The 16734-nt window shown below is 41.7% G+C and overlaps 1 protein-coding gene across 11 annotated transcripts in view; it reads left to right on the top strand.

Moving 5' to 3' along the window:
• Nucleotides 1–16734, top strand: part of ARID1B (AT-rich interaction domain 1B) — a 437415-nt gene that overhangs the window by 297335 nt on the left and 123346 nt on the right. For all 11 annotated transcript variants that reach the window (XM_027601115.2, XM_027601112.2, XM_027601114.2 and 8 more), the window contains one exon: nt 8826–9069. In XM_027601115.2, the coding sequence (XP_027456916.2) occupies nt 8826–9069 (244 nt within the window). The remainder of the gene's footprint in view (nt 1–8825; nt 9070–16734) is intronic.

Genomic DNA, 16734 nt, shown 5'->3' with positions numbered 1-16734 from the left:
ATAAAAAGTTTTTGAAAAATCCAGGGATTAGAACAAGAACATGTGTTCATATGGTTCATGTGAATAGGGAAAATGTCAAAATGAGTAGGTTTTAGTATTGTTGGATAGATAAAACTTCCCTTTATTCCATGTAGACTCAGTACAATTTGTGAGTTGGGTGTTTTTCTGTTTGTTTTTTTTTTTAAGTTGCTAATTTATTTGCATTCCTATAGGTCTTACTATTTTAAAGTATTTCATTGCTGTGTACTGAAGAAATAAATGTCTCCTGAGGGTTCGTGCCTTTTTGTTTTTAAGTTTTATTTTCAGAATTTCGACGTGCTAAGCATTGTACTTCTAAGATAAACAGTAATTTTTTACCATGAGAGACGCAAAAGGTGGTGTTGATTGCTTTTCTGTTATAAAGATTTATGATATGCTTTCAGCAATAAAAACTGGTATCAGTAGACAGACTCTAAATCTTACATATTTTCAGATCTTGTTAGTTTGTCAATTTGCTTTCAAAGCACATGGGTCATTCATACCTTCCAGTCTCATACCTGACATTGATATTTGTAAAGCACAAATCCATAAACCTGTGTCCCTCATCCCGCGTGTAACTAGCTGAAACCACTCCCCCCCCCCCCCCCCCCGTTATAACTGCGTCTCTTAGGACTTGCCACCAATGGTTTTGGAGGAGGATATGTAAAAAATAGAATCTGTTAAAGCCAAATGTTACTCATAATTAGTTTTTAGACACTGCTGTGCTGTTTTAAGGGTCAGGTGTATATATTTCAACTCATTTCTCCATTGATTCTTACACAGAACTGAAATGAGTGGGGCAGCTGTGTAGACTCCCCGGGATTCCTGCGGTCTAGGAAACACACCCTTGACTAACCTGGACTCTAGTTATGGAGGCACTTGCTGCCATTGCTGTTGTTCCTTCATTTGTTAAATTTTATATAATGCTGAAATATATAGATCTTGAAAAACCTTTTTACAAATTTCTTCTTAGTGGTACCTATAATTTTAGTCACGTTCTGAAAGCATTCTTTGTTCATAAACACTTCAAAACATGATTTTTTTTTCTTTAAAATGCTCTAACATGTCTTTCCATTCCTTTTCCTTCTCTGATAATATGAGAAGTCACCTGTTAGACCGCCGTTGGCTCCCTGGCTCCTAAAAAGTGTAAGCACGTGTTGCTTGGTGTCAGTGGACAGAGGTGGCTCACAGCTGGCCTCATCCCCCTTCACTCAGCCTTTATTTCTCAGCTTCCTGGCGCGCTTCTCCTCTCTGCTCTGCAATGGCGTCCCTCCCAGAGCTCTTGCCTTTCCACATTGTTCTCTCTGCTTCCAGTCTCGTGCCCACCACTCATTCAGAGGGTGCACGTTTGCTCCTGGTCTGGACCCATCTCAGACAGCAGCCCCTGGGCTACCGTGCACAGGCTGAAGACACCCCATTCTGTATTCCGCTCTCTTACTGATGCACCTCTCCATCACAGAAGTCCTTCCCTCCTTGAGAATTCATCTCTTTAGCTGTCTGTCTCTTTTCATTGAGACTCCATGAGAAAGGGACATTTGAGTGTATAGGATCACAGTATAGGCCAGCGTTTAAATATCAAATGTCATTCACATGTACAAACTGCCTTCTACCTTTTTCCCCATCTCCTCGCACCCACCCGCCACCACAGCTTCATCTGCAGACCTTAGATAGGGCAGGCCGCAGTACAGAATCTCTCCCCAAATTATTCATTATCCTTACTTTATTATGTAGTTTTACCTTCACCGGTGGTCTGTCATTTGTATTAGTAAGTGTCTTCTTTAAGATGCCATTGCTCTCGGAATAATGAAAGGCCCACATTTATTCACACGTGAGGCTTGTTTAGTGTTTTCAGCACTGACTTGGGCTTTGGCTTGAGGTTAAGAGGGGTCTGGAGGCTCTTGGCTGTGTTGGAGAATGAAATCAGTTAAAAAAACATTTTGGTAGGAACCAAGAGATGGGGAGCTAATAAGATGCTATAGATTCATATAAGAAAATAATACATAATATCTCTGGTACTTAGAAGATGCTAAATCAATGGTAGTAACAGTTGTTGTTACTAAAAAATCGTGATGATTATGTTCATTATCATTATCATTTGTGAGCACAGTCCTAGTAGTGTAACCAAGCAGGGTGATGTTATTTCCAGATGAAAGTATATCCCAAATTCCATAGAGTGAAAAGAAAACTATAAATACATTTTCTTACCAAATAATTTTTAAGTTCAAGACTGCCCATACTGTGTTAAAGGGTCTATTTGTTGTTCTTCCTAGCCTACACAACATCTTGAGACTGTTGTTAATAGTGGAAGAACAGAGAATCTCCCTGGGCAGAGTTCAGAAACTGAGAATAATTTAGGATCCCCTTGGGGCTTCTGCAATGGAAAAAAATTCCCTTACATGATGCATATTTCATACTTATATTGTTTACCACGTCTAAATTTAGAATGGCAAGCACATTTCATATCAGGAGTTCTAACCCAAGGAGCTTTGAGGCTAGCTTCTATTTTAGGTGCTGATTTTTAAAAATCAAAGGAAATATAACCATATTAACAACTTTTGCTTATGATACTATGCTTAACTCTGAATCCTGCTTTTGTGAAATATCAGTTTAGTTGATTACCCTATAAATGTCCCATTAAAATGAGAGTTACCCATATTGGAATCTTGGCTTGAGAAAAGGAAAGCGGTTCTTGGCTATGTCATTACAATGAATTTTGACTCATGAATTTTCTTTGCATTTTTCCTTGGCTTTGGCTAGGGGTTTGTCATTTGTGGAGCTTGTGACTATGTTTAAATTAACATCAAACACTTTTTTTTTTTCCAGTTGGCCTCGTACATCTTAAGGCTATGTGTTGTATATATTGTCACATACAATGAAGAGATAAATATTTGTTATTTGGACATGTTTAAATAGAAAGTGATATATATAACTTGGAAAGAAGATGCTTTTAGAGCCTAAAAATTACTGCTTTGAAGGATTTTTTTTCATGGATTCTGTTTTTCTGTGCCTTTGCATTTTTTTATTCATTTAGACAGGAAGCCTAAACTTTTAACTCATTTGCTGTCTAGACAAATGAAAGCAGCAGGGACTTTGGTGGGTTGCACACAGGTTTGTGCCGAGAAGAAACCTACTAACATCATAGAGAGGGAACAGAGTCACTGTGAGGTTTTTCCTTTTGTGTGTATGTCGGTCCAATTATTGACTCAATTCTAATATCAATTTCAAGGTGTATTTGTATCACATGTCCAAAATGATAGTTCTAAAATAAGGTTGGAAGGTATGAAGTGATTTCACAGTGTGTGAAGTATCAGTTTCTAAAAAACTAAGCAGTCTAATGAGGCTGGGGGTGGATAGCCTCAGGGATGCTAATTGGAAACAGAGGGCTGAGAATTCGTTGCTAAATTTTAATAGTGAAGTCAGTAGTTTTCACTAGAGCATTTATGGTAAATATTTAGAAAGATTTGCATGTGCTCACTTACTTTGTATGGTGTTTGCAGCTGTATTTTACCACAGAGCATATAAATTCAGTGACATTCAGCAGAGACCAGTGAAACGCATCCTCTCTTTAACACCACACCTGGCAGAAGGAATCACACAGCCCTTAAGAAAGTTAGGGTCTAGTTGGAGAGAGAAAAAGAAAAAAATGCATGCCTGAATTTTATACTCAATATTCTAAAAAGGAGAAGAGACACTATGCCTGCTTTTGAAGATGACTGAAGAGACTTTTTAAAAGACCATTGAACTGGCATTTTAACCTGTGCGTCAAACCCATGGGAAGTCACAGTGAGAAATCATTAACTGTATCCTATTAAAATCCTTAAACAAGAGACCTGAACTAGTCTCATTGATTGAAATATCTTCTCTGTTTCCAATTCAGTGTTTATCCTTGTGCTCTCTTGGGGCACTTCCGAGCAAGAGATGCCCAAATGTGTGCGCTCCTCTCCAGTTCTCTGTCAGACACTGATCTGATGCTATCAACTAATTGTATTGAGGACCACAGCTTAGAGGATTTTGGAGTTGATTTGCTTTTTTTAAAACCCACTTATTTAATTAAACAAGGGAGTAAGATTTTCTGACTTATTCCCAGGTCTTTGAGACAGTAAGACATCGCTAGGATTGGCGGAATTTATCCTTGAGGCAGCTACCTTCCTAGATAAATTGAATTCCATCAGAGCCAAAGATGCCTCTTGATGTAGTACGTCATAATATACTAACAGTATTTTTAGGGAGGATCAGAGATAATATGTAGACCTGAGAGAGAATATTTATAATGTTGTAGGTCTGTTTTGCATTTATGTAGATCTCTAAAAATTCTTCCTATGCTCCTCCTTCATGGCATGTTCCCATATCCATCACTGCCCTGTCACCGCCCTTCCCCACCCTGTCCCATTGTATTGAATCAGGAACATATTTGTGCTCTGTGTTAATTCATAAGTGTTTCTCTTGTCAGAGTCTTGATAGGATTGTTATTGCTCCCTGGTGGCATTTCATTCCAAGTGCAGTGAAATCTCTTGTACTTGTCACTTGGATTAGAATGAAAATTTTACATGGACAGAGGGTGCAGAGATGATGGTTTACAGAGGGAAAGTCTTTGCAGGGAACTTTCACTTAAATTTTAAAGCAAAACAAGCTTTTCTTTTTTAAGGCATTGATTTTCTAAAAATAAATTAACCATCGACAGTAGAAGTTATCTTATTTTTGGTGTGCTGGAAAGTAGTATCCTGAGTGATGTCAGATACTGAAAACCCAACTTGAGAGCAAGATTTTACCAACTCAGGCTGTCCTGGCAAAATCCTGAATTTACTCTGTAGGAGCCCATGAAGTCATTGCCTTACCCGTCACTCCCCTCCATACAAAGGAAAGATGCCGGGAATGCTGTGGGGCAGGGGGACTCCAGCCCCTTCAAAGAGTCCTCCCTGCCATTACCTTACCTGCCAGCTTCCCAGCAAGATAAATGGAAGCACTGTAGCTTGAAGGTGCCTTGGTTAGAATGAGATGCAGTAAGGTCTCTCTGTTCTTTCCAGACATCATAGATCTGATAGTACTTACAAAAGAAGAATAGAGTTGGTGCCCTGCTGACTAAATTGTCCTCCAGAGGAGTATTAGTTACAGAGCTTCTTTGTTAACTAGGCTGAATGTTTAAACCACTGTTGAACTTCTTTTATTAACATGTTTTAAGATAGCTATACATATGGATACCCTAAGCGTCTGCAGGGCGGGAATATTTCTCTATAATTTACATATAAAAGTTACGTGTATGTATAATAGTAATACAGAAATTATATCTTTTTATTACTCTTCTGTTACACTGAGGTCTAGTCAGCCCTGAAATTCTGATGACATGTGAATACTAAGAAAGCCACTGTTTTTATATTTTTCTCTTGGTATTTCCTCGATCAGCTTGTTGAATAACAGAAATGTTTTTCATGCTTTTGCAGCTTGAATGAAGCCTTCTTACCACCCATCTGTGTCACTTGTTCAGCCATAACTTGGAATTTTAAGGGAGGACAGGGAAGGAATTTATAGGTGATGTGGAGAATTTTTCAAATTTCCAAGTAACAATTTGGGTTTGTTTGGTTTTTTTTTTTTTTTATGAAGAAAGATTTGCATAAGATTATTTAACTTCAAATAATGATGTTTTAAAAAATCGAATCTATGTCAAGTCTTTTCTATGTTTAATATCCCATATGTAGTGTAGTAAAAGAGAATGGTTTTATATTTAGTTATCTACTGATTTCTTTTTCTCCAAAGAAGCATCAAATCCTATTCTCCGCGCCCCAACTGATTTTGTCTGATTGACCCTTTGTTTATTAGTCATACACATTCGTGAGGTATTAAGGGAGTGTGTCTACACCTGGAGCCCACCAGCCATCCTCACTGGGGGCCTCCCTGGGTGATTCGAATACCTGCAAAGAGAGCACGGTTCTCTCTGGCTCCCATTCGGTGTTTCCCCGGTGGGTGCAGTCGTGCGGTCAGCGCCTCTTCTGGGGGAAGTGCCGACAGGTCCTGCCGGGCAGTTGTCACCATGCACTTCAGCGGAGGCCCGTCTCCTCTTCTTTACCCCAAGGGAGAGGCAGCGACAGTAGAGGCTATACCAGGAATCCCACCACTCTCTGAATCGGGGGTTGGCACACTTTTCCTGAAAGGGCCCCATGGTAAATATTTTAGGCTTTGCGGGCCTCGGGGTCTCTGTAGCAGCGGTGGGCCACACATAAAGGAACGGCGGGGACAGTGTTCCAGTAAAACTTTACAGACGCTGAAATTTGAATTGCAGGTATTTTGCAAGTAGATCACAAAGTGTTGCCCTTGATTTTTTTTTTTTTTCCAGTCGTTTAAAAACAGTCAGCTGGTGGGCAAAGCAAAAATAGGCAGGGTCCAGTTTGAGCCCCCGGCCAGAGGCTGCAGTGCTTTGAAGAGCCCCGCCGGGGGTCCCTCCGCACTTCTGTGAATTGGTTACATCAGGTTAGGAAGGGAGGGACTTAAAGAACCATCCAGGACTCCAACCACTCTTCCCCACCCCAGCACCCATCCTCGCTCTGAGGCTGTGCACGTGAGGAGTCAGCCGTGGGCCTGGGGAGGGAGGGAGGGACCAATGGAACTTGCCCTGTTTCCTCTTTCAGCAAGTCGGTGTGTGTGCACGTATACACTCTGCTGGCTTCGGTGTTGTTTCTAGAAACTCAGATACTTGTCTTGATTTCTGAAGTGTGAGTATTTTCTCCATTGTATGTAGCATGTCACTTGCTTAATAACCTTCCTGTGTTTCCGACCCTGCTTTGCAAAAGCTGTGTTCAGTTCAAAGAGTCTGAATCGAACTGTTGTTGAACCCAGTAGTCAAGTCAAATACAATGTTTTAGCAGCTGAATATGTGCAAAATCATGCAACTTGTGTGCCCTGCATAGAAATGTTTATTTTTTTTCTCTGGATTCTGAAAATACGATTTTGTTTGCCCCATTTCATTTTGGAAATTTAATGATACTTTCTCAATGGTGATGTGTTCAATCTACGCTGTTACTATTATGTTTGTTATTCATAAGCACGGTTATATGACGTTGAAGAGTACTCTCTACTTAGATGTTATTCTTCTTAGCATAAGAAATTTTTGTTTTTCCGTAACATTCGTTTTTGTGAGGCTTTCACAGCTATTAAGAAGGTATTTTTTAATCTTTGGCAATTTTGCTGTTAAAAAAAAGAGAGAAGTTAATTATATGATATAGCAGATGGTTAACAGATAAACTTTCCAGGAGACTGGGATCCTCATCCTGAGTTTGCTTTTTGACACTTGGGGGGACCCTGAAGAGCTATAACCAGCTGTGCTTTACCTGCTCCCTTTTGTATTTGCTGGTCTAGATTCATTCTTCAGATCCTAAGCATCCACCTCCACCAGTTTTCCAAGCCCTAGTTTTAGACGTCCCTGTAGTAAGCAGTGAGGTAAAATTAATAAAGTTGAATGAGTCGAGGGTATAAATTAGAATTGAATATGCTTTGTAGACAGTAGCATCACCTAGCATTTCTGATCCCGTTCTGTAGCATTTAGTCCTAGATCATCAAGACAAGTAATTGTAGACCGCACCGCAGCTTTGAGAGCTCAGTCAGCGCTGGCCCTGCGCCCCGCCTGGGTCTGCAGACTCTTGTGACCTGGGGTTACAGGCCGGCCCTGGCTGACTGAGCGCCTGCTGGGTGAGCGGGACTGAGCGCCGTTCTGGGCCCTGGTGCCACGGCGGTGAGGAAGGCCAGACTAAAGTCTCTCCCCCTTTCAATCTGACAAGGGTGCAGAAGCCTGTTTTTCTCCTTTCTCCTCCCTCAGCCTCCCTTCGTCCCCTTTAGCAGATGGTTCTGTCCTCAGTGGGGTCACCTTCGACCGTCACCGACTAGCTGAGCTTCAGTTCCTGTATCTGTCTAATGGTGATTTTAACAACTGCCTTAGAGGGTGTTAGGAACAAATTAGTTGGCACCAAAAATTGTTTGTTTAGCTTAAAATTGTTATAAAAAACTAAGGTATAACATTAGGACTCATTTCTGCCAACATGACCTCAAAGGGGTTTATATTCACAATATCATTCAGAAACATATATGTCACTATTTTATTATAATGGCACTTACAGTTACTTAGAATGCAAGAGTTTCTCACCACAAGGTTTGGTTAAAATTTTGCTGTTCTGTGGGGTGCCTGGGTGGCTTAGTCGGTTGAGCGCCCAACTCCTGATTTCGTCTCAGGGTTGTGAGATCAGGCCCCACGTTGGGCTGCATGCTCAGTGCAGAATCTGCTTAAGATTCCCTTTCTCTCCCTCTGCCCCTCCCCCTGCTCACACACACACACGGGCACTCTCTCAAATAAATAAATAAACAAATAATTGCTGTTCCATTGGAATATTATAGTTTGAAATTCAAACAGTCCTTCAATGTTGACTCTAAATAGAAGGATCCAGAACAGTAGTTTTCAGTATTGAAGCCACCATTCCATTCAGATGGTAAGTCACCAAGTCAAGTGCTGTTTCCTGTGACTCTTTGAACATGTGTGTTGGGCTAGGTGCTGGCAGCTTAAAGGAAAGCTGTCAGATGGCTTTATGAAAGAGAGGTACAACTTTATTTACTTTTGGGGGCTGGAACAGATCTTAGGGTTCAACTCACGAAGAGACCTCCTGAAAGTCTTCTAATAACAAGTGGCCATGCTCTGAATTTTGGCAATTATCTAAGAAAAACTGTCTCTGAAAGGGGCATTGTTAGGATTTTTAAATCGTTTTTTGGTCAGGTATGGGTCCGAGTGTGTTACTCCATAAACATATGGTGTTTCTTTCTTTCTTTCTCAGGACCTGTCTGGCTCCATCGATGACCTCCCCACGGGAACGGAGGCAACTCTGAGCTCAGCAGTCAGTGCGTCTGGGTCCACGAGCAGCCAAGGGGATCAGAGCAACCCGGCTCAGTCACCTTTCTCTCCGCATGCATCCCCTCATCTCTCCAGCATCCCTGGGGGTCCATCACCTTCTCCTGTCGGCTCTCCTGTGGGCAGCAACCAGTCGCGATCTGGCCCAATTTCTCCTGCAAGTATTCCAGGTATTAATTTCTCAGTAATTACTATTTTACTCTGTAGTCAAGACAGACCTGGTGTTCATCAAGAGCAACACGCATGCCGCTGCTTTCTTACTGTTGAAAAACCTGGTGATGTGAATTGTCACCAAAGCATTTGAGAGTTCCAGTTCCTGAAGATACTCAACTAATGAATATAAACACTCAATAAAATCACCAATTACTTTGATATTTTTGGCTTGGACATTCACCTCATGCTAGAAAATTATTTATTCTTAGCGAATTTTGTAATGATTCTGTTCATTAAGATGCTCTGTTGGTAAGTGCCACCAAGGTGAGACTGTGCACAAGGATTGGCCTTAGTTTGTATGGTTCTGTTTAATTTATGCCAGGACGGATATTGTGTAGCCCATGTTTCGTGTTTACACTCACCTATGTTTTACTTGGCCCTCACACATTCAAGTCCTTGTTACTGATAGAAACGGACCTTCTGATTTTGATACGAGGAGTTCATGTTCCAGTTAACTCTTGCATTCGTATCTCAGTGGTCTTAACTGCTTCTGTATCTTCTGCTTGCTTTATTGTGTACGTAGGCTCATTTGTCTGTTGCGTCCAGCTTTCTTATGTCAACATCACCCATTTCTTGTATCAGCAAACTAAATGTAATTTTTTTCCCTTGTAACTTTTGCTAACACAGTCTAGGTGGCTTGCCAGAAAGTGCCTCTTACTAACCTATTAGAACTATATTAAATTGCTGATACATTTTCTAATAGTTTACTCTGTTCTTTTGAAAGCATGGATGGTAGTTTTATCCCTTCTTACCATTTTATTTCTTTTATCCTTAAAAAAAGCTCATGATGGAATGTTTTATATATAAACATGTATATATATAAATGTATAGAACATGCTAATCGTGAGACATAACTATCAAAGAATACTCATGAACCCACGTCCAGTTTAAGAATTGGAGTATCACAGTGTTGTTGTTGTCTACCTGTGTGTTCCTCCCTTCTCTTCAGGCTTCTTCCTCTCCCCTGCCCCAAATACTCTCTGAATATTTTTTTAATGGTTCTTTTTGGGGTTTTTTTGAAGAATTTTATTGCGAAAATCCATAGAGTATGTATCATTAGTTTTGTTTAGTTTTGAGATTTATAGAAACGTATTTACATGTTTCTATATGTATGTTTAGAATGACTGTATCATTTTTCAGCTGAGCTGAGACACTTTGGGGGCAGGAAGGGTTGCTATTAATAATTACAGGACAACAGGCATAAACTAGGAAGGTTCTTGGCACAACAGGAAATGTGGCTACCCCATTTGTACTGTAAATGGTCTTCTAGAATTTACTTATTTAACTAAATATTCTGTTTCTCAGATTCATCCATATTTTAGATAACAGCTATAATTTTGCACATTTTGATGAAGGCATTTTGATGTTAACCTTTCTTTCAAAGATATGTTTGTCCTCACAGAGATTATAGTAAAACCTGGATTTATCTGCTTTTAACATTTTTTAAAGCTATGAATACTCTATTTTTCAGAAGTCCTTAGGCAATTTTTGGTTATGAGATGGTTTTTGAAGCATCACTTACCTAAACATTGGACAGTCATATGTAAAATACTGTATTTGTCAAGCAAAAACGCGCTGCTTTCTAAATTGGATCAAAAGGACTTTTCTTAATAACTTCAATGAAAACTTTTCTGAGATATAAAGATATTGTAGTTTTTCATTTAAAATTCCTGACACGGGTAATTCACAGTCTGATGATTTGCATACATACGTTTTACCATTCCGATGGGGATTTTGAGGCTTCCTCCTCACTGTTTGGATTTTGATGCGGTGTAGAACACATCCCCAAGAAACAAGCTCGCTTGGGACACATGATAGCGTAGATTGTGGAGGAGGTAGCTCAGCAGGGGCACTGGCTTCAGCGTCTGCTGCTTCGTTCTGTCATGCGCAGGGTTAAGTTGGTCAGCGGATGACGCTTCTGATGACCCATTAGCCCCATCTCAACAAGTCACTGCGGGTGGGGGCCTGGATAGGATTCTCTCAGCCTGCTTCCTGGGAAAGGAAGTTTTTAGTAGAAAGCTCTCAGGTTTCTTGGAAATGTTTAAAGCATCCAGTTTGTTTTTAAACTTGGGTCCAAAATGCGAACTGCCCAGGGCCTCCATTTTCATTTCACCGCACACTCCCAGGCCACTCCTCTGCATCCGCCTGGTTCAGGGAAGAGATGACACAGCAGAGGTTCCATCTGGGGGGAGGAAGGCTCTTCAAGTAGATCCGTAACCACGTTTGCTGAGGGCAGTGGGCTACAGAGTCATGGAATTCTATACAGCACGGCAAATGGAACGTTTCTCTCATGTTCATGTTACTGTAAGAGGAATAACCTCTTGGGAAATCTGGTCGGCAGTTTCGACACCTGTTCCCTGTTCTCCTGGCTGGAATCACAGATTACGTTTCAGCGGGATGGACTTTTATAATCATCTGATCTCACCTCCTCATTTTACTGGCGCTTCCTTGTTGCGTAACCTTGGACAGGCCTCTAAGCCTCTCCGAGCCTCAGTTTCTGCATTTGTAAAGATAATAACTGTATGTCTTAGGGTTCCTGTAAAGTTCAAATGTGTTAATGCACATGAAGCAGGTACAGGGTCAGCACTCAGTGCATGTTAACTATTGTTGTGGTTACGGTTATTATTATCTGAGACCTAGAGGCTTCCCCTCGTGATTACTGACCAGAGCAACACAGTTGGTTTGGGCAGCGAGTCTTCTGATTCTTAATCCAGTGGTGTTCTTGTACAGTTCAGAAGACACACATGTCAAGTTTCCAGTGATGACTTGCTGGGTTTACTGAAGTCACTCAGTAGGACTGCCTTCGAGCCAGCCATGAAAGCGTAATGTATTTTCATGAAGTTGAATCCATGTTTCTTCTAACCTGGAAAAAAAAAAAGATAAGTTAGTGGTTGATCTTCTTGGGGATTGGGTCTGAGAAGGCCAAGAGGAGACCAGAAGACAAGGGGAAAACAAGAATCCATACCCTTGCTTCATTTAGATCCTAGGCAAATTGATTGTTGTGTAATGTGATGGACAGGCAGTCTAACCGAAAATTTAACGATAGAGGTAGTTTTAAAATCCAGGGTTATTTCTCACACTTTTGCGTGTATGGAGACAGCATTAACTAACTGGTCAGTACACCCTCTTAGTGGCCGGGTGCAGTCGAGCAGGTTGCTCATGGACAAGGACATGGGCCAGAGGGGTAAATGAGAGTGAAATTCAGGCTGCTCTCCTGTGGGAAGGGGCACCCTTTTTTAATTCATACAGAGGAGCCACTCATCTATCTTGCCCTGGACCTCTTGGTGGTTGGTTATCCTCCATGGCTTGCGTCCAGATACTACCTGTTTCTCCTCCTCTGTTCCCAAAGCTAAGCCCAGGGATGTTCAAACATCGGTTTTTGATAGATGCTCATCACAAACCTTGTATGTTGTTATCTGAAGGGGATTTGTTAAAAATCATGCAGGTTTTTGTTTGAAAAAAATTTTGGTCTTCTCTTTCCCTCCACCTAGCCTATATGCCCTTGTTTTTTTTTTTTTTCTTTTTTTAATGGATTTGTGTGAACTTGGTCATAGGTAATAAAACCACGTTTTAGAGATGGTCATGAAGTTCATTGTTCCTTTTTTATTTAACCAAATGCAAAGACACCTTCCCTTAGAGAATCATTAGGCCCATTTAGTAGTCTCACCTTCTCCTTTTCCCATTCCTAATCCTCATGTTGAAGTTTTGTGAATCCATCCATTAGATCCTAAGCCCAATGTACGGTCTACCAGCATTTGCTTCTGAGTCTGTCCTGGTGAAGTACGGATATCAGGTGGTGATGGCCCGGTGTCCCACCCAGGGCAGGAGACTCCCAACTGCTGCTTTGGGAATGTCTGGTTGGACTTTCCACCCCCCCCCCTTTTTTTTTCCCTGTAATATGGTGCTTTCTCTTCCCCCCGTTCCCTCCTCTTGTTGCCAGCACTAACTTGTTTCTTCTGACCTCTCTTCTCTCCCGTTACCTCCCGCTCTGGCTTGCTCCTGCTTCTCCGTGTGTCACAGATTGACTCTTTCAGTCATTGTCTCTCCGGCAAGTCATTGTTAGAACGCGCAGCTGGTGTGTATCCGATAGCCACGGCGGGGTAAAACCAGACTGTTGTGGGGCTTCTTCCTACTGTTGCCTCCCAGGGTTTGTGAAAAAAAGAGCAATCCTTGTTCTCCATCTCTGTCCTGCTAAATGAAATTGACAGCTAATGAGAACTATCACAGAGGTAGATAAACAAAAGCCCAGGAAAGCATCCCGAATGGCTGAATCTCTTTCTTGCCTGTGAAACCGCTTCTCCACCCACTGCACGTTTGCCCTCCTGCCCTGTTGCCTCCCAAACATTGTGAGCATCCTGGGGACGGCTGCCGTGATACACGCTGGCACGCGTCGGCCCTGGCGTCGGCCCTGGCGTCGGCCCTGGCACTGCCCTCGCTCAGTGGGGCTTTTCCTTCCTGCATTCTTTTGAAAAGCAGGATGGAGATTTTCTATGGTAAGTAGCCACATGGATTCCCCCTTTGTTTGCACATTCCTGGGCTCCAGCCCTGCGGCAGTCGGCAGTCCGTAGGCAGACGTTAAAGGGTTTCAAGCCCCTGTCATTCAATGTAAACACGCGTTGGTGAACCAAAATGTGTACGTTGTAGTTCCCCCCAGTGCCATGATACGTTTCCTTGTTTCTTCTCTCTGCTTTCATTTCTCCCTCTTCTTTATATTGGTGTATTTATATTTAGAGACAGAAACGAAGTATCTTCATCTTTCTAATTGGTAGTGCTCATGTATATACACATTTAAATCAGGCAAATCTCACGTCGGGTGCAATCGATTTGAAAGGTCTAATGTTAGACATGTGGTTTCCCTTTTAATAAATGATCCCATTGTATTTTTGCTGCTTACTGGCTCACATCCTAGAGTTATTTACCTTGGTTTTAGGAAAATAAACGATTGGGTCTTGAATGTATTGTGTAGGTCTGACACGGGTCCTCATTCGTCCCCACACGTAGCGAAGCTGACACAGCACAACATCAGAATGCGTAGCTGTTGCCAGAAGATTTAGTGGGTGTTAATTTCACTTGTCTTGCCTCCAGAGCCAACCATGCCAGTTTACTAACAAAGCAAAAATGTAAATAAGCCCAACTTTTTTTTAATTTTTATTTTATTGGCCAAAGGCTTTTGTCAGCTTTTTCCTCCATGTGCTGGAAGCAACAACGGTGTTAAATATTAAGAAGGGTGAGTGTACAGTGGAGAGTGGTGATGGGCAGGCAGAAATTAACTGTTCATAGCCTCATGAACATTTTTGTTTATAAAAACTTTAAATGTTCAGACTGCTGAGAATATTCATTGGTTTTGTTAACAGAGCTCTAAGGATAGTAACTGTAAATCCCTGAATAGATTTTCTCCATTCCTCCCCCCCCCTTTTTTTTTTAGCACTTGGCGTCTGCACCAAGTCCAATTTTAGGTGGAGTTAAGAGCCTTTCATCTGACAGCAGAAGGGCTATTGATTATAATAGGCTAGGACCAAAGATACAAATCTAGGTATTCAGGTTGGCGTCATGATGAATAGATGTTTGCTTTTCATGGCCATTCCTTCTGGCTTCGTCCTGGATCTTTATTATAAGACTAATCAAAGACCCCATCCTCCTGGCGGTCGTCAACAGAGATGAAGTTTCATCAAATATGAAAGTAAAACTCTTTGAGTTTTATGTGCTTGCTGTTTGAGGTCTCACCTCTCACATGGCTCCTCTCCAACTTGACTGTCGGACAGAGGAGAGCGAGAGCGAGAGAGAGAGAGAGAGAGCGCGCTCGCGCGCATGAGAGGCTGTGGGTCAGGACGGTTTAAGAGCTGAGAGACCGTGAAGGAGGAGGGTGAGGTGGACCAAAGTCTTTCATTAAGCTTTCAAGAGCGGTCCTCATCGCTCCGATCTTTTGCTATTCATGCCTCCCTCCTCTGGAAGCTCTCCTGTCCCTCCCTCTGCAGTTCGCTGGAGCATTTCCCTGGGCACACATATACACACACACAGCTGCTTCCAGGGAGCCTCCCCCAGGCGCACACCCCCCTCCCCCCGCCACGCACTCCGTGCCCCTTGACCTGTACAGACTCACACCCGGCAGATACCTTCAGTTGCTGTCCTTCGAAAAGGATCACAGGTTTTAAGAGCCTGTAGAATTGGTTTGCCAGAGATCACCCTTCCACTCTCTTAAAGCACCAGTTACTTTACGGTTAAGCCTGATTCTCTGAAGCATTATCATGTCAGTTCCTGGATGGTAAGTGATGCATCCAGCATACCAACCAGTCCTAATGAATTTGTACCCCTCCGGAAAATCTCAGATACTAAAAGAATGAATTCCAAAAAAGGGTGGCACATATTCGATTAAATATGGAAAATGATTCTTTTAGGGCAGCACTGTGGTATATCCTATGTAAGTGCTCACCTGCTTCTACCCTCCACTAAGCCAAGTGAGAGCTAGGATGTCTGTGGGAGCTGATAGAGCTGCACATAAAAACAAGAAGATACTCTGGTCAAAAAACTAATTTTCTTGCTTAATTTGACATTCAGACAAGCAGATTCTGGAAGGATGCTATAATGGGAAAGAGAAAAATGAATTGCATTTAGGAGTTAGTCATAGGCTGGAGTGAACAGGAAGGATTTTAGTGAGAGGAAATGATAGTTCCTGGTCTAATTTGTCAAGATTAGTACCTACAAAATGAACACCAGAGGGTGCAAGCCGTATCTCTCGATTTTTTTTTTTTTTTAATCCATTCCCCTTGGATTTTTAGAACTCTTAGGGCTGAAAGTCTAACCCATCCTAAATAAAGAAATTTTCCACTTTTTAGTTTATCTTTGCTTAAAACGCAGGGTAAAATTCTGAATTTATTTCACTCTGTGTAAGTGGTTCTAACCCAGTTTCCTGTCATGGTCCCATCAGGAGCATCTATCTCGGAGATGCCACTGCAGGGAGTGACGCATTTTTTACTTGAAAGTGTGCACAGTCACCCTACCTGGTAAATCTTATTTTAAAACATCTATCAAGTGCTCCGTTTTGGCTTCTCTCGAAGTAGAAATCCTCCAACAGCTTGTTGCAAGGAAGATGCATGCTGCTTATTGGCAAGCTGAGCAGGAAAAAAAATTCTTAAACACAAAATGCCATTGATATATCCGTGTTTTTAATCTGTGGCAGCCTGGAAAACATCAATTCAGCAGTTCTACAAACCATGGAGAACTTCAGCCAGTATTTTTTTTTTCCCTTACAAAGTAAACTATTTGTATGTTATACAAAACAGTAATTTCAGATCCATTCCAAATGATGCTTAGCAATACTTAAGAAAGCAACAATATATTTTGTCTTTGAGAGAGATGCGATTGCATTTCTGTAGGGCTTAGATACTAGAGCCTTCCCCTTTAGGGTACTAATTTAAAATTCAGACCAGGAGCCATGTTCTGGAGACTAAGCACTTTGTTGACATCGTGGTTGTTCTCCTGCTGTGTCTAGAGGGCAGGCTCCCCACTGCTGACCTGCAGCCAGATCCTTGCATTCTAAACAGCTGGGGTTCTGAGCTACCCTTTTCCTTTTCAGGCCCCTCCTGACCCAAGTCAGGTATTCTGGTAATTGGGGAATGAGTATT

This window comes from Zalophus californianus, chromosome 7, assembly GCF_009762305.2.
Source record: "Zalophus californianus isolate mZalCal1 chromosome 7, mZalCal1.pri.v2, whole genome shotgun sequence".
Lineage (NCBI taxonomy): Eukaryota > Metazoa > Chordata > Mammalia > Carnivora > Otariidae > Zalophus > Zalophus californianus.
This window is presented reverse-complemented; position numbering and strand designations above follow the sequence as displayed.